General features: G+C 43.9%; 2 protein-coding genes across 5 annotated transcripts in view; both read right to left on the reverse strand.

Annotated features, from left to right (window-relative positions):
- TSPAN9 (tetraspanin 9) overlaps nt 1-7,767 on the reverse strand; it is a 168,187-nt gene extending 160,420 nt beyond the window's left edge. For 2 of the 4 annotated variants that reach the window (XM_056487260.1, XM_056487250.1), the window contains exon 1: nt 7,663-7,763. The gene's annotated coding sequence lies outside the window, so the exon portion shown is untranslated. Of the gene's footprint in view, nt 1-7,662 lie in introns of all 4 variants that reach the window. The other 2 variants (XM_056487212.1, XM_056487232.1) reach the window with 2 other exon arrangements.
- A 6,738-nt stretch (nt 7,768-14,505) lies between these two features.
- TEAD4 (TEA domain transcription factor 4) overlaps nt 14,506-22,187 on the reverse strand; it is a 50,164-nt gene continuing 42,482 nt past the window's right edge. Inside the window, exons 11-13 of the mRNA XM_056498482.1 lie at nt 18,945-19,085; nt 17,377-17,529; nt 14,506-14,748 (exon numbers count right to left, since the gene is read on the reverse strand). Of these exons, the coding sequence (XP_056354457.1) occupies nt 14,635-14,748; nt 17,377-17,529; nt 18,945-19,085 (408 nt within the window). The 3' untranslated portion in view covers nt 14,506-14,634. The remainder of the gene's footprint in view (nt 14,749-17,376; nt 17,530-18,944; nt 19,086-22,187) is intronic.

Raw genomic sequence — 22,187 nt, forward strand, 5'->3', positions numbered from 1 at the left:
TGACAGTTTCAAGCTTGCCATGGGGATGTTTTTGACCTGAAGTATGAGTGCATTTTATTAATAGAATTAAAACCTACAGCTCTCACTGCTTACAGATCTTTGAAACAAAAACTGGGCTGTCCAGTGATACAAGCAGAAATAGTCTGGTAATGATCTTTTACTAAAGGCTTAAGAAATGGGGCAATGAACATCACTTCTCAGTATCTCTTGAAAGTAATGGAGGGGGATGACTTAGCATCTTCAAAACAAACAAGAGGCTTAAGAAAATTTTGATTAATTACTTTCAAATTTTAAAAACAGAGGAACTAAATAGTACTTGCCATAGCAGGGAGAAAGAGAGAGATTCCTAAATGAAGCAACATTTCTCTTCAAAGAGCTCTTTAAAAAGTAGTTCAGAAAAAAACAGCGACATATCTAATTGACTTGGACAAGCTTTGTTTCCTTCGTTTGGTTTAATGTAGAAACAGCAAGGAAGAAATGGACTAAAGATAGGAAAACTGTTCTGTTCTTACCACAGAATGAACTTCCTCTGCTCTTCAAAGAGGAACTGATGAAGAACAGAATAAGAAGGAATAACTGAAGACAAAGACCAAATAGCTGTGAAAACCCAGCTACGATGAAACACAAGCAAAACTTTTTGTTTTCATAAAAGAAAGCAAGATGCAATAGAGATTGCTTGGGAGTCCCAGGAGAGTAGGAAACTGAAGGTGGATTTTTCAGGGCAAACTTACTGTTTTAAGAAAGATGTATTAAGAAATTATTTTAAGAAAAACAGAATGAAAAAGATAGAGTTTCTTGTATAAGTCTTGGGAGGTACTTTGTGGTGGCCATTCACCAGGAAAATGGTGCACCAACATGGAACTTGGAAAACTGGAAACCATCCAGATGAATTTACATTTGTGTGGGAATTTAAGACTCTGTTCTCATTTCCTCCTCCTGGTTCTCCCTAGGAAACCCCTTCTCTACCTCATGGTCCTTTTTCTATATAACTAGAATAGAGCACACATCCAAAAAGCTCCTGTTCTCAATGCAGTCTCTTCCTCCACAGATAGTCAAATCGCTCCACAGATCACTGGTCCCAGCAATTACTTTTACCACGGCCTTCATATCCTAATCTCTGACCATATTCACCTGTCCTGAGTCTTCCCCCACAGGAAACAGGAGAAGTTTCAGTGTGTAGGATCTTCCATCATTTCATCCAGTAGGTGTGAGGGGAATATACTGGGAATTTTTCCAGAGTTGCAGTTCTTCCCCCTTGCTCTTCATCTTTGATGGTACACAATAACCTCAGCATTAGGTGAGAAATTAGCTATTTATATCCTCCCTATAGATGCCCCTGCTGCTGTTCACAGTATCCCAGGTGCTATGAACGCAAAGTCTTGCCAGACCTGCTGCTTTCTCCACTGCTGGGAAATAGATCAGCAAGAGCTCTTCTACAACTCAGAGCCACTGTTGCTTGGCAAAACTTTGTGAGAAAGCACAGCAGCACTGGAGAGATCCAAATGCTCTGATGTATGAAAGAAAATCACTTAATTTATACTTGGAAGGTTTCCTTTACAGGCTTTTAGGCCAGCCATTTAGGTTTTTATTTTACAAGGAGACATGCTCCCATCTGCATGTTAGTACAGGTCTCTTCTACTGCCAGAACCATTATCCCATTCCCCTAATGGTATTTTATCCACATGTATATAAATACATATAAACAATACTGTGCAGACTGTCCTCCAGCAGAAACAACACACTAGACATTCTCAGAACATTGCTTCCAATCCTTCACAACTTCAGCTGCACTTTCTTCAAACAAAGTCAGGTAACAATCTTCATTCACATATGGTTACAGTTGTAAAATAAAACGGAATGCAAAGCTGATTTTGGGATAAGTATATATTTACAAAATCAAGGAACTGTTTAAAATAAGGGTAGATGAACATACTGGGCAGAACCACCTTACACTGAACTGTATGCAGAGTTGTGGGTAAAAAAACAGCAGTAGAGAAACAGAAAGCAAAGTACGCTTCCAAAAGCACTCTTGAATTATTTAACCTCTAGAAATGTGCAAATGAAAACAGAAAGCCTCCTTGCCTGTTTTCAACATGAGCTTGGAGTACAGATGCAATCACCATAAATGTGATTGTCAGTATACTGCCATAAGGCACTTGAGGAGACAGCACTGACTACCCAGCTGCACAAGACAAGTCTCCTGGGGTCTTCCCACCAGTGGTCTAAACCCAGGATTCCTCCAACTTTAAGCTTTGCCTCCTTCAATCCTTCAGGTCAAACGAATTTAATTAAGAGTGAAATTAAAGAACAGAAATTAAATACAGGAGAGTTCACAGAGCCCTCTGTTCTCTAAGATTTGTACTGACCCCTGTACCCTAGCACAGAGTCTCGAAATTTTGAGCTAAGTTTCCTTCAAATCTGCTGACAGGGTGTGACATTTCAGCTCTCTGTTCAGTGTACCACCTCATCCTTCCTTTTCAGCCCTTCCTCCCAGGGGAGGGCTGCAGACTTCCTCTCCCTCAGCCGAGTGCCTTCTCAAGGCTCCTGCCTTCCCACCCACTCATGTCTGGCCATGCCTCCTGCCCAGACATGCCACACATGGATAATGCAGCTCCTGTGGTCCCATGCCTGCATGAGGTTGATATATTCCATCATACCCTCACTGTGAGCTTAAACAGACAAATCCAGGCACTTGTAAATCTGTGAGGATGGCCCAGGGTGAGGGCAGCTCTACTTGAGCAATATCAGAGTAGAAACTAAACCCCAGTTAACACAGTCCAGCTGATTCTAGAGGCAGACATACAGTAACTCAGCCTCAAAAATATCATCAGCTTTTCACTAGTTAATGCAGTTTGTTTCCCCTTTTGCACTTGTAACAGGGATCATGGAAATAAACACCCAGCTATTAGTCACTTCCACCTTCAGAAATATCAGGCATTAGAACAGCATGACAGCGTTTGCATTAGAAAGGAGAACTCTGACAGCAAAAGGGAAAAGAGTTTTCAAAAAATCTTTAATAAGTTTTCCTGTTATACCTTTTGAAACAAAGATTAATGCAAACTTCAAATCTTTTAAATGTATGTTACTACTTCAATGTTATAATATTACAACATCATATTCACACCACTGTAAAGAAATGCTAAGTTTAATTAATACCTTTTTCCACTTAAATGCTTATTGGAGCATATGCTTAAGATTTAGTCTGCCCCATCTGCCTGGAGCAATCCCTACAACATGCCTACCTTAGACTCTTGATTTTAAAACTTTTTCAACAATAGAATTTTTTCACCCCTACTCAACAGGCAGACTAATACATCTCACAGGCATCAAAACACAGCTTATTACTTACTCAGGATCCCATATTTCCTATCTGTTCCTTCTTCCATGTGAAACACAGTCAGATGCCTCCTTTTTTACTAGGCTTGCAGACATCAACACCTTGCAGCAGCTGGGCTTAGCCCAAGGATCATGTCTCATTCTACAAACTCTAGCCCTCAAGGTTTATTTTTTGACAGCAATAAATGAAATTGTCCGGAATATCATCAGAAAACAGAGGGAAAGGTAAGGTAGGGCTTGAAAGACATTTAAGCACAGTGCTGTCCAGATGTATTAACACAACTCACAGAGACATCTCCTTCCCAGAAACACCTGTCCAAAGAGGAAAGCATCCAGCACCTTTCATTGGAGAACAGAGTCCAGCCTCATGACAAACACACCACAGAAAACACGTCACTGAACCACAGAAAGTGACCCAGAGGACAGATTTGATGTTTTTTTTTCCCACTAAACACAGCACTGACATTCAGCAATGTATGTTTCATTGAGGGAGGCTACAAGGAGCAGCAAGAACAGCCTCTGGAAGCCAGTTTTAGACCAGGAGAGATGAAGTGCAGAGTGCGCTAGTGATACCTGTAGTCTCCAAGAATGTATCTTGTTAACCTCTGACTAAAATATACAAAAGTTTGTATCTTCCCAACAAGTACTTCCCCTCAAAATTAAATTCTAACATGTATTGCACTGAGCAAAGAGATAGCACTTCCTGAGCACATCCCTACTTTCTTGGGGAGAGGAAAAGACAAATATCTGTTTCTGATCCACTCACATTCTCTGGGTATTGCTAAGATGGCCTCAGCAGGATTGACTCAATCCTAAGATCTGTTAACAACCACAGCACAAATGGGGTAATGATCTGCTGGTCCTGTTTATTCTATTCCTGTTTATTCTATTTTCTAGAGTCAAAGAAGACAGCCCTCTGGTCATACACTGTCTTTCCCCAAACTCAGCACCATACTTTATTGCCATCACATTTTCTACATTAAATTTGAAAGAACATGGTTTAATCTATTCCAGAACACATTTTGAAGTGAGTTGTGATGTTACACCAAAAAGGCACTTTGTGCTTTGAGAATCACTAAGGGAAAGTGAATTTACAATTACAAACTATTCCCCTACCCACAAACACACCTTCCCAGCATAAGCTGCGAGCATAATGAGGGAAGTTTTTAATTTAATTTCTTTTAGCATCTTAGCAACACATCAATATCCTAAAACCTTCCTTCACTTCTTCATCTGGGATATTTACAAGTATTACCATTGTTTTACACACCTCCTGCCTTCTCATACCAACTGGCTGCTTGATCTCAGGATTAGAGAATTCAGGTTGGAGCAGGCCTGTGGGGGTTCCATCATGCCCAACCTTGCCTAGGGCCAGCTATGAGGTCCCAGTAAGACTTTATCTGCTTTGGCCTTGAAAACTTGTGAGGCCAGACATTGCACAACCCCTCTGGGCAGCTGGTTCCAGCATCTGACTGTCCTCATTGCTGGAAATTACATCTATCTTGAACCTCATTTCAATTTTCCTTTGCTGTTACTCATGCAGTCACCATATACCAGAGTGAAGCTCTGTCTTCTTAAGAACTTCCTCTAAAGCACCTGAAGGTCTCTACAGGTCCCATCAAAGTTTTTTCCAGGCTGAACATGCTTTGTTCCCTCAGCATATGATCCTCACGCTGTACCAAGGATCTGAGAGTACTGAAAGGGCTTTAAATGCTCTCTAAGCCTCCCATCCACCCCTGTTCTCTGCTCATGGCACCAGGGACCCCATTCTAGCTCTGCCTGTGGCCTTCAGTGCCTGCCCAACTTGTGCTGTAGCTGTGCCCTGCATCCAGCCACGTGTGTAAATCCTGGTTCTGGACCCCGCTGATGCAGACCCTGACCTGAGATAATCACTTCCTTGGGTACTGGCTGCAATCTTATTAAAATAGTCCTGAGTATTGTCAGCTGCCTTCACTTCCAGGACACAACACTGGCTCATGCTCAGCTTCTTTAATGCATTCTCATCTCTTTTTGTCGTGCATCAATAAATCTAGTGACATTCAACAAAGAAAACTAACGGGGCATCAGTCACTTGCAAACAGCATAATCCTGAAACAAATGAAAAGGGAAAACTGAGATGGGTTTTCAATTGTAAAACCCAAGTACCTCGGGAATATCAACATACTTCTAAAATAAGTAGTCACTTATATAGCAGTGACAAAGTCTTGGATTCTCTAGTGCAAAGTTGCTAGTTTCACTTGTGACAGAAATGTGAAAGTAACTCCTCCAATCAGTGCTGCCGCCTCAGTGCTGGTTTGCTATTTTAATCTGTGCCCTTCCTGTGTTTCACTTTTCTGTTGCAGTTTTTTAGTTAGTTTGTTTGGGGAGACAGGGGTTAAACACTAAAAATACACAGTTGTGATGGAAATACCCTCATGGACAGGCTGAGGTTTGGCATGCTTTGGAAGAAAATAACTTAAAATAGCACAGAAAGCAAAGACTGTGGGATATGCATCTCTAATAGCTACTTTCTGCTAAAATAACCAAAATAGCTAAGATAACACTGACATTCACAGTTAACCCTCTATCGTGCTCAACAGAGATGAACAGGGCCATTCTAACCTCAGAGCTTTGCCTGAATAATGCAAACGACATTGCATTTGTTCTGTTCTGACCCCAGGGTCTTCTTATGCAGCTTTATTAATGAGAATTAGGTTCAAAGAAAGTGCAGGTATCCAAAAACAAGTTTGCCACAAGGCTTACAGCCCCATTATAGAAAAGGCTTTTTCTGTGGGATTTGCAATTTGATCATCACAGGTTTAAAAATATGAAAGGGAGAGATCTGGAGGCAGAAGCTATATTAGCTCCATCAATTTTCATACTTGGAGCTCAGGAAAAATGCAAAATGGGAGCAAAGGACATAAAACTGCAAGGACTGATCTTTTTCCTTGGTGTTCTCAACATTGATAATTTATCTTTTGACATTCTAAAAGTTATTGAGTGCTTTGGCCCCACATTCCATGGCAACACAACTCATATGAATGCACACTTCAGTGGCTGCTATCCTTTGCAATTATACACTCTGGCTACAAAGGACTCCACTACCAGCTTAACAAACAAACCATTAAAACAATTTGTGGCACCTGTTACTAACAACTTTGCTACAGGAACATGTTAAATTTTGGCTTCCACAGGCAACGTTTAAGCCCATCTAGGAATGGGCCAAGAGCCCAAACAAACTGTGTGATCTGACTCTCATGGCTGTTCTAGAGAATATTTAACTTTTACTCAGACATATCCCAGGTTACTTATGCCCAAGTCTTAAAGTAAGATCAGTGCAGTCAGGTAGGAAAATCAGGTGCCCCCATTCTGTGGTTCAAACCACAGAACTACACAGAGCAAAAGCACAGAACAAAACAGTTGATAAAAGGATTAAGTAGAGAAATGCAGCTCACCCTTGTACGACTACGCAACTAGACTAATTTTTTTCCTTAACACAGCATTCCCAATCCACAGGTCCTCCCCTGTGCCCATCAGAAATCCCTGGAGCTGAAGGCCTTCCCTAGAGACAGACCTAACAGAGCTCCCACCTCCCACCAGGAGCACGGTGACAGGCGGATATCCCAAGATTCAGCAAGAAAAGTTTCCAAAAGCTCGCACAGGAAAAGGCCACGCTGGAGTCAAGTTTTACATAAGAAGGGGGAAGGCAGGACCCGCCGGCTCCACATCCGCGGGCGGCTGCGGAGCGGAGCTGTCAGCCCAGGGCGGGCTCGCTGCCACCGGCCGGGCCGCAGCCTCCCCTCACGCCCCCGGCCCCTCACGGCCCCGGCCCCTCACGGCCCCGGCCCCTCACGGCTGCCAAGGCCACGGCACAGGCAGCTCCCGCCTGCCAGCAGCGCTATCCCAGGGCTGCTCTCCTCGGCGGCGGGGACAAACCCATCCCCAGCCGAAGCCACCCGGTCCCGTGAGGGATGGGCACCGCGGGCTGTCCGGCTGAGAGCAGCACCGCGCACGCAGACGCCGCTGGGCTCGTCTCATCCCTCTGAACTAACTTTCCTGTTTCCGCAAAAATCACACAGGCACCGGAGGGGGTGGGAGGGTTATTGTTTCCAGCAAACGCTCCTCACCCCTACGGGCCACCCGCACCCCTCCCGCACCGCCATCCCGCCGGGACCCCGCGGCTCCCCAGCATCTCCAGAGCCGGGCCGGCATCCCGCGCCCCCCGCGCCGGGCAGCCCCCCGCACCGCCGCCCCGGGCCGCCCCGCTCCGGCCACCTTCCCTCTCCCAGGGCCGGGAATCGCCGCACGGCCCCGCCGCCCCTCGCCCCCCGCGGCGCCGGGTCTCACCCGCGCGTCCCTGGGCCGGGCCTGATGGGGCCGAGCGCTGGGGGAGCGGCTGAGGTAGGGCAGGACACGGCCCCAGCTCCAGCCAGCGGAAACGGGAGGAGGGGCTCGCCCGGCGTTACCGAGCGGGGAGGAGCTGGGGGCGCTGCCCAGGGGAGGCTCCAGCCCCGCGGAGGAGGGAAGGGAGGGATGGAGGGAGGGAGGCAGCGCAGCCGGCCCGCTCCATTCCGCGCCCGCCGGAGCCCCTTGGGCAAAGCTGTGCCCGCAGCCCGCCCCGCTCCCTGCCGCCCGCGGCACCCTCCGGGCAGCCCCTGGAGTGGGCGCCGGGAGCAACCCCCGGAGCTGGCGGGATGCGCCGGGCGGGGGACACGAACCTCCCGCTCAGCTGCCCGTGCCCGAGGGAGCCGCGGCCGGACCGAGTCCCCTCCGGGCGCAGGGAGGCAGCGGCAGGGCCGTGCCCGCAGGCGGCCCGGAGCGCAGCCCCGACCGCTGCTGCCAAACCCGGGCTGAGATGCTCGGCGGTCCGAAGCCACCACGACTGCCTGTGCTGCTACGGCTTCTGGCACAGGGGGAAAGCGCGTCTGAGTGCTCCTCTGAGCTTTCTGCGGTCGCAGCGGGAGTTGTAGACAGGGGTGGGTCGGCCTCTTCTCCCGGGTAACAAGTGATGGGACGAGAGGACACAGCATCAAACTGTGCCTGGTGAGGTTTAGATTGGATATCAGAAAATCTTTCTTCACTGGAAGGGTGTTCCAACATTGAAACAGGTTGATCAAAGAAGTGGTGGAGTCACCATTCATGGAAGTATTCAGAAATTGAGTAAATATGGTGCTTAGAGACTTATTTTAGCAGCGGACACAGCAGTCCTGGGTTTATTGCAGGACTCTTGGAGGTCTTTACCAGTCTTAATTATTCTTATCTGTGATGCTATCAAAGAAAGCGCCATAAGGGGGATCTTCTGACATCATATAGAAAGTCCCCACCAGCCTTCCTCTGGGTGTCAGTGGAAGTGCAACAAAAACTTAATGAAGTCAACTTTAAACACTGTCTCTAGCAGAAGGCTCTCTCGAGTTGTCTTAACAGAGCTGGAGAAGGTTCTCGCATGAACCACTAAGTGAAGTGTTATGTGCTGGGGAAACAACCTAGAACTGGGGCAGAGATGCCTACAGAAGTAAGCAGTGCAGTTATGGACATGGGCCTCCTGAGAGGAACTGTATTTTACAGTTAATGAAGAGAAACTCAAGGCTTTACCATAAATGTTTTTGCAGAAGGAAGATCTGTTTCACATTCCTAGGTCCCCTGTGTATTCTTATTTCCTTCTCTGGTACTGCTGCTGCTGTCACACTTCTCAGTTCAAGGGGATGTCCACATCAAATATATTATCTTATACCTTCCATTGTGTCCTAAGTGGATCTTCATAAACTGCTTGGTTCAAAAGACTTGAAGCATCCTGGTGGCAGTGCTGCCAGCAGCGCGACTCTCATTTGCTGCATGTTTGTTTCTCTCCCTCCCAGAAGAGAAGCATGTGCAGCAACTGTTAGTCATTTATTTATGTGCAGAAGTACACAAACATTGCTGTGTTTACCTTAAAGCAAGCAATGAAGAAAATATGTCTTGCATTGCTCCAAGAGATAAAGAGATCTGTAGAGAGAATTTCTTTTGGTTCTTTGGTTCCAGGCTCCAAGAAGGGTCCATCTCCTGGATATTGTAGCTCTAATGCAGCAAATCTCCTTGTACCTCAGGGCTGAAGGATCTTCATTCCAGAATTTATGCCAATCTTTAAATAACTTTGGAAATAAACAACCACTTCCTCAAAGACAAGTGGCACAGGAAGTCAGCAGACCGTGAGAACACATTTGACACTTTTGGTGGTGGTGTTATTATTCGTTGGTTGTTCCCTCTAAAAGAAACAGCATGATGTTGTGTTATTTACCTGTTGCATAAACAAAGCAGCTTTATACCCAGGTATATGAGATTTCTATAGTTCAAGTCAAAGTAAAAAATCAGTATGTGAAATCAAGTCATCATTTGGTGTCTGCCTCGGAAAAAAGGTAAAATGTGCACAGGAAACAAATAAAACATATATGGGAGCTCTGTATGAACCTGATCATTAAAGGAAGAGCTTGAGGCTTGCTGTTAAACTGCGGACTGGAGTGGCTGATACTGTAGATACACTTTGTACCAAGAAAGCTGCATTTATCTGCAGGTCTCTTCTCAATTATGCCAGTAAGTTTAGAAAAGTAATCTTGTTAGACTTGTGTTTCAGCTTCAACTAGCTATCTTCCACATGCAACCAAATCTAACACAGGGACACACTGATGTTGTCCATACAGTGAGGAACAGAAGGAGTTGCACCTCATCAGCATCTTCTCCCAGGTAACCAGCAACAGGACAAGAGGCCATAGTCTTAAGCTGCACCAGGGGAAGTTTAAGCTAGGCATTAGAAAAATGTTTTTTACAGAAAGAATGGTTCAGCATTGGAACGGGCTGCCCAGGGAGGTGATGGAGTCACCATCCCTGGAGATGTCTAAAAAAAAATGGATGTGGCACTTGCCGCAATTTCAGATGAAATCATAACATGGCATCAGGGCTGAGTGCTGTGGGGAAATTAAGGAGGTTGAAAATCAAAGTCTTTGCTTCTCTTTTTAACAGAAAGAGATCATCCATCTAGACTTTCTAATTTTGCTTATATTCAGGTTCTTTCCATCATTATTGCTGTATTTTGCACCTGAAGGAGATGAGGGGCGTGCTTTTCTCTAAAGATGCTCTATTAGTTTTCCTCAGAATGAGCACCAGCACTTTTGTGGCTCATTTAAGAGGCCAAAATTGTATGAATCACAGATATGGAGTCTTGACTTATTGCTGAACCAGCATGTTAAATGCAGGCAAACATGACTTCCAGTATAGCAGATCCGGATCTGGTGTCCAAGGGGATTGGGACTGCACTACAGTCTGTGAGGTTACAGACAGTGCTGTGTTCAACCTAAGCTTCTGGCTAGTCTTCCCTCGTAGAGAGTAGCCCTGATCTTGATGTTTCCTTACAAGCATGCAAGTTGTCTGCTGCCTTCCTTCTTGGTTTTGATGTAGACTCTGCTTGCAGGATTGGTAAATTGGTATGACCCCTTGGCAGCTTCTTTAAGGCTCAGCATGTGTTCTTCCTGCCCTTTCTACACCTCTAGAGCAAGTTTGAGGGTGTTCTCACCTGTCTTAATTAGTTCTTATTCTTTGCTGTAACCACACAAGATTTTCAACACCTTCATCTGGTCCAAGATGTCAAAGAAGCAAGACAAAAATGAGCTGGGTAATGAGGAAGAAAAAGGTCACTGGGAAATCATTGCACCAAAGGCTAAAGCATGTCTGTAATACTCAAGGAAATGATCCTTGGGTCTAGATAATGAACTAGAAAGAGATTTAAATTAAATCCCTACCTTTGCCTCTAGGCCTACCCACATGTTTTCTTTATTGGCAATGTCAGTTTTAAGAAGTTCCCACCCCCTCACCACAGATACATGAATGAATTCAAATGAACTTGTCTTACCTGAAGTGTTTGTTCCTTTTAGCTTTGAAGTTAAGATGAAGGGAGGGTTCCTGTCTTGCCTAGTTCTGTGTTGCTCAGACCCATAGTCTGTCTTATCTCAGAAGACTATCACTAAGTGGAATCATTTCAGTAATTCAGTTTTACATGATTCCACAAGCAGATGTAGCTGCACAAATTAGGCCTGATAAACTGAAGCATGTACATTACAAAAAAAAAAAGAATCAGTTAAATGGAAACCTTTTAAGTGCTTTGTTATAAAGAAAACATGGATATTTAGATCTCAGTTTTGTCACTTTACCTTCTAAGGTCTCGGTGTTGTGCCTGTGAAGTGACCAGGGGAATCAGCTTTTAATGTTTCATCCTTTGATTTTACAGCAAGTTCTTACAGGTTAAGTTAATAATTCTGGTATTTCTGCCCCAACAGAAATTAAACTTGTAAGACACTCTGATATCCTTATTTGTTGTTGGTTCTTTAGAGTTCAATTTAGCCTTTCCATTTGAAACTAGGCTATCTCTTTTTTTACATATGCTGCTATTTTGTGTTTGCTTTGCTTTATTTTTAGCAAAATTGCAGCTGGCTCTTAGTTTGATGCACTGTGGTTTCTTCTGGTGAAATTCCAAGAAAGGAAGCCTTGGGGACAGACAGTCTTTTCAGTTCTTGCATCGATCCATTCTGCAAGGGGACAGAAGACTTTTAGTCCAAATCAAAATTTCCAGGGCTTCTTTTGCATCTTAGCTTTACTAAATCTTCTTTATCTCTTGGCCTACAAAAAAGTGAGCTCTCCCATACACATATTTTTTTTCCTTTCTCCACTGAGTTTCAAAGTCAGGTAGGTGTCTCCTGCTGACCCTAGTTACTGACACCAGGGAGCTCTGAACTCCAAGAGCAAGCACAGAAAGGAATAGTGCCAGAGAAGAATCTTGCACTGCTATTATGTTGAAAAAATACCCCTGCATAAGTGTCCCAAAATCAACTGTGCAAAGATTTCATCTGTTCCTCAGCCTGTTGGTTTGTGTTTACTGCCTTGATAAAATCTTAAAACTTTGCTTAATGTGGCTTTATTCATGATCAGATAATGGACTAAGTGGACTTGTTGGGCACATCTTCTTCAGGGACTGACTTCCATAGGGTTTGCTGCTGTGGTGTAACCCTGCAGTGAACGCAGGCAAGGCACCAAGCCCATGTTTGCAGAAGAGTACTAATACACATCATAAGGAATTTTCCATTGCTGGGGATTTTCTCTGCCCTTTCTCTGTACAGGCTTCATTTTAAAACATTGTTGTCTGCATTGGCCAAAAATACTTTTCCCAAGGGTCAGTCTATTTTCTGCGAGGTTTTTTTTTATTTTTTGCGAGGTTTTATTTGATTTGCCTGTTCCACACATGGTTCAGAGATCAGGAAGGAAATTGCACAGGGCTGAAACAGGCAGGTTCATGCATCAGCAACGGGCTGTAGGCAGTTGGTGCCATTCATACCTACATGGCCAGCTGGAGGGGCTACCTGGTTTGCAGAGATGTAGTTAATTCAGTCCTGGGTGGCTTGGTCACCTGGCTGGGACTAGCAATAACAACCCATGGATGGGTGAGGGAAGCCTGTGCTTGCATGGATTTTTCATGTGTAGCACAGAACAGCAGGTATTTCAAGATGCTTTGTTTCCTAGTGTTTAAAGTACTTGGCTCATCTTTCTCCAAGCTTGACTGATTCTGGTTACCAGCCATGCAGATATTAAGGAAAGTTGTTGGCATCTGTGTGTCTGCATTACTGTTTGTAAGTCCACTCTTGAAGTTATTTCTTTGTCTTGGAGAGAGCATGCAGAGCAGGAACTTGGTGTAGATTTTGTTTAATAGATGCAAGCAAATATTCAGCTCTTGACCATCCACTTTTGGCTCCTGCACAGAGAAGGTTAACAGCAGTAGCACTGCAAGGTCCTTAAAAGTAGCCTCTGAGAATGCAGGGTCTGCAAGATTGGGAGGAAAAAATATGTGGAGCACTTTTCCCATAATAAGAAACAAACCATCCTTCTCCAGCTCAGACTTCATGGCATCATCTTTGCTATCCCCCTTACCCTTTTCCTTTCTTTCCCGTGTTTCAAAGCACAGGGTATGCCTGGTGAAGACTCATCCCTATCAGGGACCTCCTACATGCAAATGGAAATCCACTTTTACAGTTACAACAGATCAAGTGGCATGCAGTTGCTTAATGAGGAAGCAAGTAAATTATTCCCCCTTCCACATTAAATTGATTGTTCAGGCCACGCGACTCCGCCTGGCGACCCAATAAATTTCCTGTTCAACAGCTGCCAGAGCATCATGCAAACCACCTCTTCCCTCAGAGCAACATGAATGGCTGCATCTTTCCTCCACAGGAGCTGCATTGTGGGGACCAAGATTATTGCCTCTCAGTGACTCCTGAATAGACAACCTCAGTTTACAAGTAAAGTAGAGAGGCAGTGTTTGATTGCCTTGGAAACACAGAAAGCTAAGCTGTTTTTGCTCTTCTCTCTTTCTTTTCCTCCAGTTTGCTCATCAAATGACATCCTGTGCAATACTTGTGCAGCTCACTGTCTGTAGCTAACAGGTGGAATAATATGACCTCTGTAAACAATTATTTTGCTGGTGCACAAGAGCACAGACTGGCTCACTGAGCATTCGTAGCTGTGCAGGGAGAACAGAAGCAAGAGCAGCAATTATTTTAGTCTGTCAAGTCATCAGACTTGATACATAGAGGAAATCTGCTGGGCATGACAACATGATTTAACATACCCAATTTTCTAAGCATAACTTCATTTAAAACGCAGAAGAAAGATTGGCCTCTCACTATCGTGCATGGAAGAGAGGGAAAAAGAAACAAGCCCCTAACAGAGCAAGGCTGAATCAGCCTGTGGCTGCACAACTGCTGATGTGGACAGGCAGCTGTGCAGGATACATGTGCAACCTCTATACACAGGCACATGACTATGTATGTCTACAAATGTATGGTAACCACACCTATGCATGTGTTGACTTTTTATGAGTGCACACACTCAGACCAGGTGTAGCACGAACATTTTCAACCTGTTCATTTGTGATCAGAGTTCTGGAAGCTGCTGCCATTGCCACTGCCCCACCTGTATGCTCAGATGCATGTGCTCCTTTTATGTGTGTGATCACACTCTGAGTGTGCACTGTGGGAAATGCTTTTAACAGGATGCTGATGGTGGTGAGACCCTAAAGCAGTCATTTGCCTTTTTCCTTGACTCCAAGTCTTTTTTCTATTTGCACAAACCTGGAGATGGAAACTTCACTCTATCAATCACAAACCAGCTCAGAGGTACTTTTCTGAAAATACACAATATCCGCAGTTTATTTTTCAGTTTGGTATGGGGGGGGAACAGGGGTTGTTCAAGCACAGACTTTTTTCTTAGACATGCATTCCATGGACAACTCAGGGCAGAGAGTCTCTAGTCCTTCACCAGCCGGTAGATGTGATGTTGGGCACCGTGGTCACTAGTTGATACTTCAAAAACATATGCTATGCACAGCAAGGTCTCCTGTGTGTCCCTGTTTGTCACAACCTAAACAGAAAAGGAGAAGAAGTTGAAATGGAAACTGCTATTTCTCTGCTTACATATTCCAACACATTTAACATAAAACAGAAGGTCAGTAATAGACAATAGACAAAGAGCAGAGAAATGCAGGATCGATACACAGCTTGGCCACACACCAAAGCACTTTTGCAGCCTCAGAACTACAATGCAGTGAAGAGACAGGGAAGTGAGCAGAGACCACTGTGAGGAAAGACCACTGTGACCAAGCAGTGATCACATCAGCGGAAGCAGGTCCACCAGGTTCTCTACTTCCCACCACCGGTGTTGCAGAGGGAAAGTGTTTCACAAAAAAAAGCTCTTTTTGCTCTGTTTGTTAGGCATAGAGAGGGAGGCCCCCTCCTGTGGCACATCCACACCTGTTCACAGATATACTGATATATCACAAACACAGACTGTTGTTTTCCTTCATCTGCTCCTGCTTGTCAGCGGTAGACACAGAACATGAAGGTTAAAGTATAACTCCTTTTACAGGAGACTTATAGATTTGACTCCATTACACCTCCCATTCCATCCACTGTAGATGTTGGGAGAAGGACTGCTACACTCATGCATTCTTACAGAAGCTCATTTTTTCCCTTTTTTTTTTCTGTGGTCCCTCAAGACCCTTACTGTCTCTACAACATGACTCTATCAGCAGCATTGTGAAGAAGCAGTGTTGTCCTAGTTTCTGCAGCATGCACTACATGGCAGAGACAAGAGAAATATTGCTCTCAGAACTCCTAGCTCAGCTTCCCTCTCTCTGTCACTGCAAAACTTTGCACATTCTTGTCACCTGGGTTTGTGCCATAGCTAAAGTTCTCTCCTGCTGGAAGAGACAGATTTTTATCAGCAATAACACAAACTCAACAGCAGAAGAAAACCATTCCAGCTGGAGGCTTGTACTGTACCAAAGCCCAATTGTTCTTGAGAAAACAGGAAGAAAATAGCTGTTTCCAAACTTGCTTATTAATTTTAGGAGTCTGATTTTGGTCTATTCTGTTTTCTTTTCTTACTTCATGATTGGATTTGCAGTTAAAGTCCATTCTTCTGTAAGATGTGGTGAGTTATACACATGCAGGTGTGCTAAGGCACCAAGCCCTTTACTGAAAAATGAGCTCTGAAATCTTGGGAGTTTTAGATCCAGAAAAATGTGCAAAGCAATACAAATTATGTTTCTGAGATTAGGAGTATCTAAGCTCATAAAAAGGTCCAGAAAAAAATATAATTAGACTTGCCTCAAAGGTGGTAGTGGGGACTGAGGACTACCAGCACATTATGCATTTTTCAGCTCCCTGGTGGGGAGTGGAAAATGCTCAGGCTGCTGCTCAGGGAGCAGCATTTTCATCTTGCACAGGACTGCAAGGTAGTGTGTGCTAGCACCCACATGGGACATGCCTTCAGTGCCAGAAGATAAGGGAAGGACATGAGATTTCTCAAAACACAAAGCCCCTGAGGAAGTATAACTATGTGACAGCTTTTTTCTTAAAATTTATAGGAAATGCTGGCCTGACTGAAGAATGAAATATGCAGAAGAGGCAGCTACAATGTTCCCCAGTATGGACTACAGCACACAGATCTTCCATCTCCCTGTCTCAGCCCCTCTCATGCTTTTGCTCATCTAATAGAACTCAGCATTTATACTCCTTATTTCTTCCAGATGTTTAAGATACAAACATGAAAGAGTAAACTTCTTAATGCCCCATGACGTATATCATTAACCTTGTGTTTTATAGCTGATGTGTCTGAGCCACAGAGCAGTGAAATGAGTTGCCTGCAGTTACTCAAGATATTCAGAGAATAGAATGAAAACCACTTTGATTTCTAGTCTTTCATACAACCACCAGCATCTCTTCTACTTACCCAGACTCATGTTCTCTGGGCAAAGTTCTGTGATGCCTCTTATAGAGATGAACACAGAATTCAGTCCATTAGAAAAATCCACCTTTTAAGCTGTCTGCCCTCTTCCCAAATTTAGGTTACAGCTGAGCCTGGAAAGGCTCCTGGTATAATAAAACAATAACACAAGTCTAATTGCTGTAGCCTTGTAATCCTGACCTATCTAAAGGTTGCAGTGATTCAGAAGGTGTCACAGAGCTTCCCCACTAAATCCCCCTTCCTTTGCACATCTCTATATTCTGTACAGGTCCCAGATGGTCCTGAAGAAACTGCTTTCTTTCCCCTCTTTGGTCAGTGAAGAACTCTTTCCACAGAAGAATTTTATAGCCACTTAACAGTGCCCTTGTGGGTTTTTTTACCTTGTAAAAAGGGCCAGGGCACAGAAAGGACCTCAATATTTGTAAAATAGTGGAATGAGCATTTCCTTCACTGACTTTTTAATCATTCCCTTTCCTTTGTCTCTCTGCCTCATGAACTCTCCCTTTATTTTTTGTTTCATCTCTTTCTTACCCAGGTCTCTCAAATTCTTTTGCCACTCCTCTGCATGAGTTACTATCTCTAGAGCTCCATAAATGGTCTTGAAGTGCAATACACATGAAAGACACTAAGTTCAATTAGATGCTGAGCTATAAAAGGAAATCTGCTTTGACTCTCAACAGTGAACTCCTGCATGGTGCTTACATGCTGCCAAGTTGAAAGGAAAACACCTGAGATTCCCACCTGTAAGATAGTGAAGTTCTCCAGCACACTGTTCATCATGTACTTCTCGGGAAGGTGCTTGAGTTTATGGATGAAATTGATCATGTATTCGCAGAGAGGGGAGCGGTGGATGCGGTAGGAATAGTGTCCATTTTCATAACGTGCATACTCTGTCTGCAAGGCAGAACACAAAGGGGAACATGGGGCTGCGCTGGCACACCAGTGACACCATCACAAAAAGGGACTCAGAACAGAAACACTCAAAACAGAAACAGCAGCACTTTTAAATAATTTTATGAAGAGTGAACACAGTACTTTGCACCCAGGTCAGTCCCCTTGACTTCTCTAATTTCTTTGGCTTGATTTCTTGTTTTCTTTAGAATGGTGTGTTCCAGCTTCTGAGCAGCAAACCCTCAAGGCACTGTGAAAGGTAGCTCAGAGGAACAGACCAATTGACACCTATGCTACAGTCTGCATCTCTACTGGACAAATATTAGGTGTGAATAAACTGAAAAAGTTAGTAACTACTGTTTTAGCAAGACAGGAAGTAATGATAGTAATATTTTGCTCAGGATGCTTGATAGCTAAAAAAGACTAAAGCTTTCTGGTACCTGTGTGAGAGAACATAGAATTTCTGCCCCCCACGTAGGAAAGGGTCTGGCCAATGATACACAGAGGGATTTTTTGCTCACATTCACACCTTAGCTCCTGTACATTTTATCTCCCTTTGAAGAGAAACTGAGGCCACATTTTATGATTTCACAGCAGACCCTTAAATGCCTGTAACCTTTCTTCACCCAAGAAGCTTGGTCTTCTTCCATGTGCACCAAGATACCTTCTTTTAGCCTCTCTATCCCATCTGCAAATACTTAACCCAACTTCAGGCATGTCTATCATGTGACTCTAGATGGCTTGTAAGGAAGGATGCACCTTGAACTGACTCCTGACATGAGAACAGCTGTGTTCTGCACATAGATGCTTCTGGTTCCTTGAGAAACAGGGCAGCAGGAGGCATGTCAAAGTAGCTCTCTTGGCAGCTGAATGTGGCATCAAAAAGAATTTCTTCAATGCCAGTTACATGCATAATCCAGTTACTTGCAGCTCCCATGTTGCTCAAGCTGTAAGTGTATAATTTCTAGGTCTAATAAAACCAAAAGACTATAGTCTGTAAATTATTACAGTCAAGTTAATAACTATAGTCTATAAATGATCTGTTTAAAAACACTGATGAGCGTGAGGTGTTGCTTATGTGTTTTCACATTTCTTGACTACAAAACACATCTATGTTACCTAGCTTTCCTTTGCTTCCCAAAAAACCCCAGAGAATCGACAGAGCTAAGAGTCGTATGTATTTACATTTCCTCAGAAACTGAGATTTAAGGGAAAAGTAGCAAACAGTAGCAGATCTTCACTGAAATCTTATGACAAGGCTATTTTGCAGGCTGAGTGATCTTATATCTACGGCATCAATCTCCCTGACAAGAAGCATGAGATATATTTTGCCTTGAGATACAAAGGCAGGATGCAAATACTTGAAGTGATAAAACAGCAGCCAGAGGGAACCTTGCACCCAGGTGTCTGCTCCTTACCTCTACTTTCTCTACCACCTGCTTTCCAAAGGAACACACTTTGGTGGAACATGTAATGACCATGTTTTCTGGGCTCTCATACTGGCTGGAAACACCATAGAAAGATCTGGATTCATCTTCAATATTGGTATTCAAATCAGCCTGCCAAAAAAAAAAAAAACAAAAATAATTTGGATGGTTATCAATAATGGTTGCAGCATTTTCTCACCATTAACTTGCACAGCGAAGATAGTAAAGTACTGGGAGTATCCCCAGCTCCTTAAGCAGACCACTGTGCATTGAGCAAGTGGGAAAAATCTGAAAAGTATTGAATAAAATCCTATTTGCACTTCAGAAAATGGTGTGGATTTGCATACACATTGGGGAACTCTGGTGGAATATCCTCCTAACATTAAAAACATATGACATAGCTTGGAGGTACTCACAAAGCATGTGGAGAGCAGACTGCAGAGACCGAGCAGTGCAAGAGATGGGCTAGACTGGGCTGACTCACCAAGGAAGGAAAATAATGGTAAAGCAATAGTAATAAAGTTTTTCCAGCCTAGGAGCATAGGCAAGGGAAAAGATACAGCAGGGAACAGGAATGTGTGAGTACACACACACACACACATCAGGCTCAGGTACTATGCTATAAAGAATGTAAATAGACAGGATACAACAGAAGGAATGTAGGTTACTGATGGATCCAGCCCAGTTTCACCTGAGTTCAAACCCATCTCCAGTAGCAGATAGTTTTCAAATGTGGGTGCCTAAGGCTGGCCAACTGAAGCCTTCTGTTGGCACACAACTCCTAAAAATCCTGGCTGTCTGAAGCTTCCACCAGGGGTCATTCCAACCACAGTTTTGAAATAAGTGGCGGTTCCCTTAAGCTCTAGAAACACTGTGGGTGTGAGGGAATGCCTAGTTCAGCTTCCTCCCCTTCAAAACTGAAAGTACAGAGCTTCTCTGTGCTCCCTAAGCCCAGGTGCAAGATCAGTTCCCACAGGCTGCTCCAGAGCATTTTATTCTTCCAGCTGAGCCAAGGGAAGAGGAAACTGAAGAGTCTGCCTGCTACAGTGAACACAATGCGACTAGGACAGCATTAGATGCCATTCTAGCAGTGTTTTCTTAACCAATGTAAGTGAAGACTTTTGTATTTGAGATCTAGAGCAGCACTAAGGACAAGCAATGTGGTAGAACTAGACCACCACAATAATGAATGCCCCTCTTTCTTTGCCATGCAAAATACCTGTCTCTTCTCTGCCATGAGATAGTAGATTCAGTTAGTTTAGTTGTCTTAAGGAGCAACTTCACAAAAAGCTCAGGTCAGTCTAGGAGTGACAGTCAAGTTTTCTCCCCCTGTGTAGACACGTAAGTTTGCTGCTGCCTTTGTGGCACAACAAAAGATGAGGGCACAAAGATTGCCTATTTTCATAGCAACACATACTCGAGTTGGCTTGAGTCTCCTGAGAAACTGCACCTCAGAGTTGTACTTTGATGATGCCAGGCTTGTCCTGACCCCAAGAGAGAACAGTTTGTGCTTCCCCTTTCCTGCTGTACTGACACACATTTCTGTAGCTGCATTACAAGGCTCACTGAGGAATTGCTCAGTTAGTTCTCAGTGGGATCAGTTCCCTGGTCTGATTCAGAAACACTTGGGTGTGCTCAAACAAAGAATGTGTGTTGGGAGGATGGGTGGCAACAGGGATAGCAGAAGACAGGACAGCTTATTCTAGTGAATTATTACAGCCATGCTGAAGACCTCGGTATTAAATAACTGTAGCCACAAAAAGTACCTGCATTAGAGAACAGCAGTACTACTAACTGTGTTGCTTATTTCACCCACACTCCAACTGTCTGAATAAAGATTAATTTATTTCCTTGTCCAAAGAGGAACTAGACTAGGAGCCCTTCACAATATTTTTTAGCTATTTCCCCTGGGAGTTATAAACACGATGTATGGACTCAATTCTGCTCTTCTAAAGAAATTGCCCCACTGAGTCAAAAGGAACAAAGGGTCAAGGCTACAGAGGCTTGGCCAGGCCACTGCTACATAAACATAGCAGAGGTTCTCACTGCAGCACCAGACAAACATTTTCAGGGTCTCACTAGTAAAGTTAAGGTTACATTCTCCAAAAGACTCACTGGTAAAATTAAAAAATAAATGCACTCAATATGAGGCAAAGCAGAAAGGTGCTGGTTCCACCTCATGAGAAAAGCTTCACTAGCCCTAAGAAGCCACTCTATATGCATCCACAGTTTGACAAGCCTCCTATTAGAAGGCCAGACTAGAATTTCACAGCCAATTACCATCCAATTAATCAACATTAATGGTAAAACTATGGTAATACTGTTTTAATTAAGGAGTCATCACCATTCACTGATATATGTACAATCAGATTCCTGGAAGCTCTGTTGCAGTGGAGCAGTGGGATCATGTTGGAGCTCCTCACATTTACACTGCACTTTTAATTCCAAAGCTTGTCCCATATTATGGGCTAGGACAGTCAGACATGGAGTGATCAGCCACCAAGAGCTACGTACCCACCTCCTGTCACCTTTGCAGGTCTCATAAACATACATATGTGGAATTGCACTAACTCCAGGGAATGACAGTAGCAGTTTGCTGGGGACTTCGTGTTTGCAGGAGAATGGAGCTGGAGCACACCAGACAATGCTGGCCTTACAGTCACAGATTTTTCACTTATTTACAGCTGCTGGTTCCCATCTTCTCAAGGCACTGTCCCTGTACCAGAGATTATTTAGCACTAACATATCTGCCCTTTAACTATTTGCAGCCTGGTTTATATATGTGAGCTGAAAATGGCAATGGTGTACATGAATACAATTGGAGTGGAACTCCAATCTCTTAGCTTTCTCTGCTGTGGAGATGATTACCTCCTGAAGGAAGACAAGGCAGAAGATTGAGGAAGAACACTGTAATCTGCCACAGCCAAATTAACTTCTAAATGTGAACTGGACACTGGGGTAATTCATGAAAGGATGCAGTCAAACTTCTCAAGATTGCATGAGGACAAGATCATAATAACCAGAAGAGCTACCACATTTAGCTTAACATCTAAAAACACTATGGCTAGATTCCTATGCCTAGATTCCTGTGAGCTCTTCACAACACCTAGATCCTCAGGACTACATTGCTTCTCTAAAGAAAACCTGTGTCAAAGCACATCCAGTGCTAGAGTGAGCACCCAAGGTGAGCAGAGACAAGTCTGACTTACTGTGTCAAGTACATTCCACCCTGAA

Source organism: Oenanthe melanoleuca, chromosome 1 (assembly GCF_029582105.1).
Source record: "Oenanthe melanoleuca isolate GR-GAL-2019-014 chromosome 1, OMel1.0, whole genome shotgun sequence".
Lineage (NCBI taxonomy): Eukaryota > Metazoa > Chordata > Aves > Passeriformes > Muscicapidae > Oenanthe > Oenanthe melanoleuca.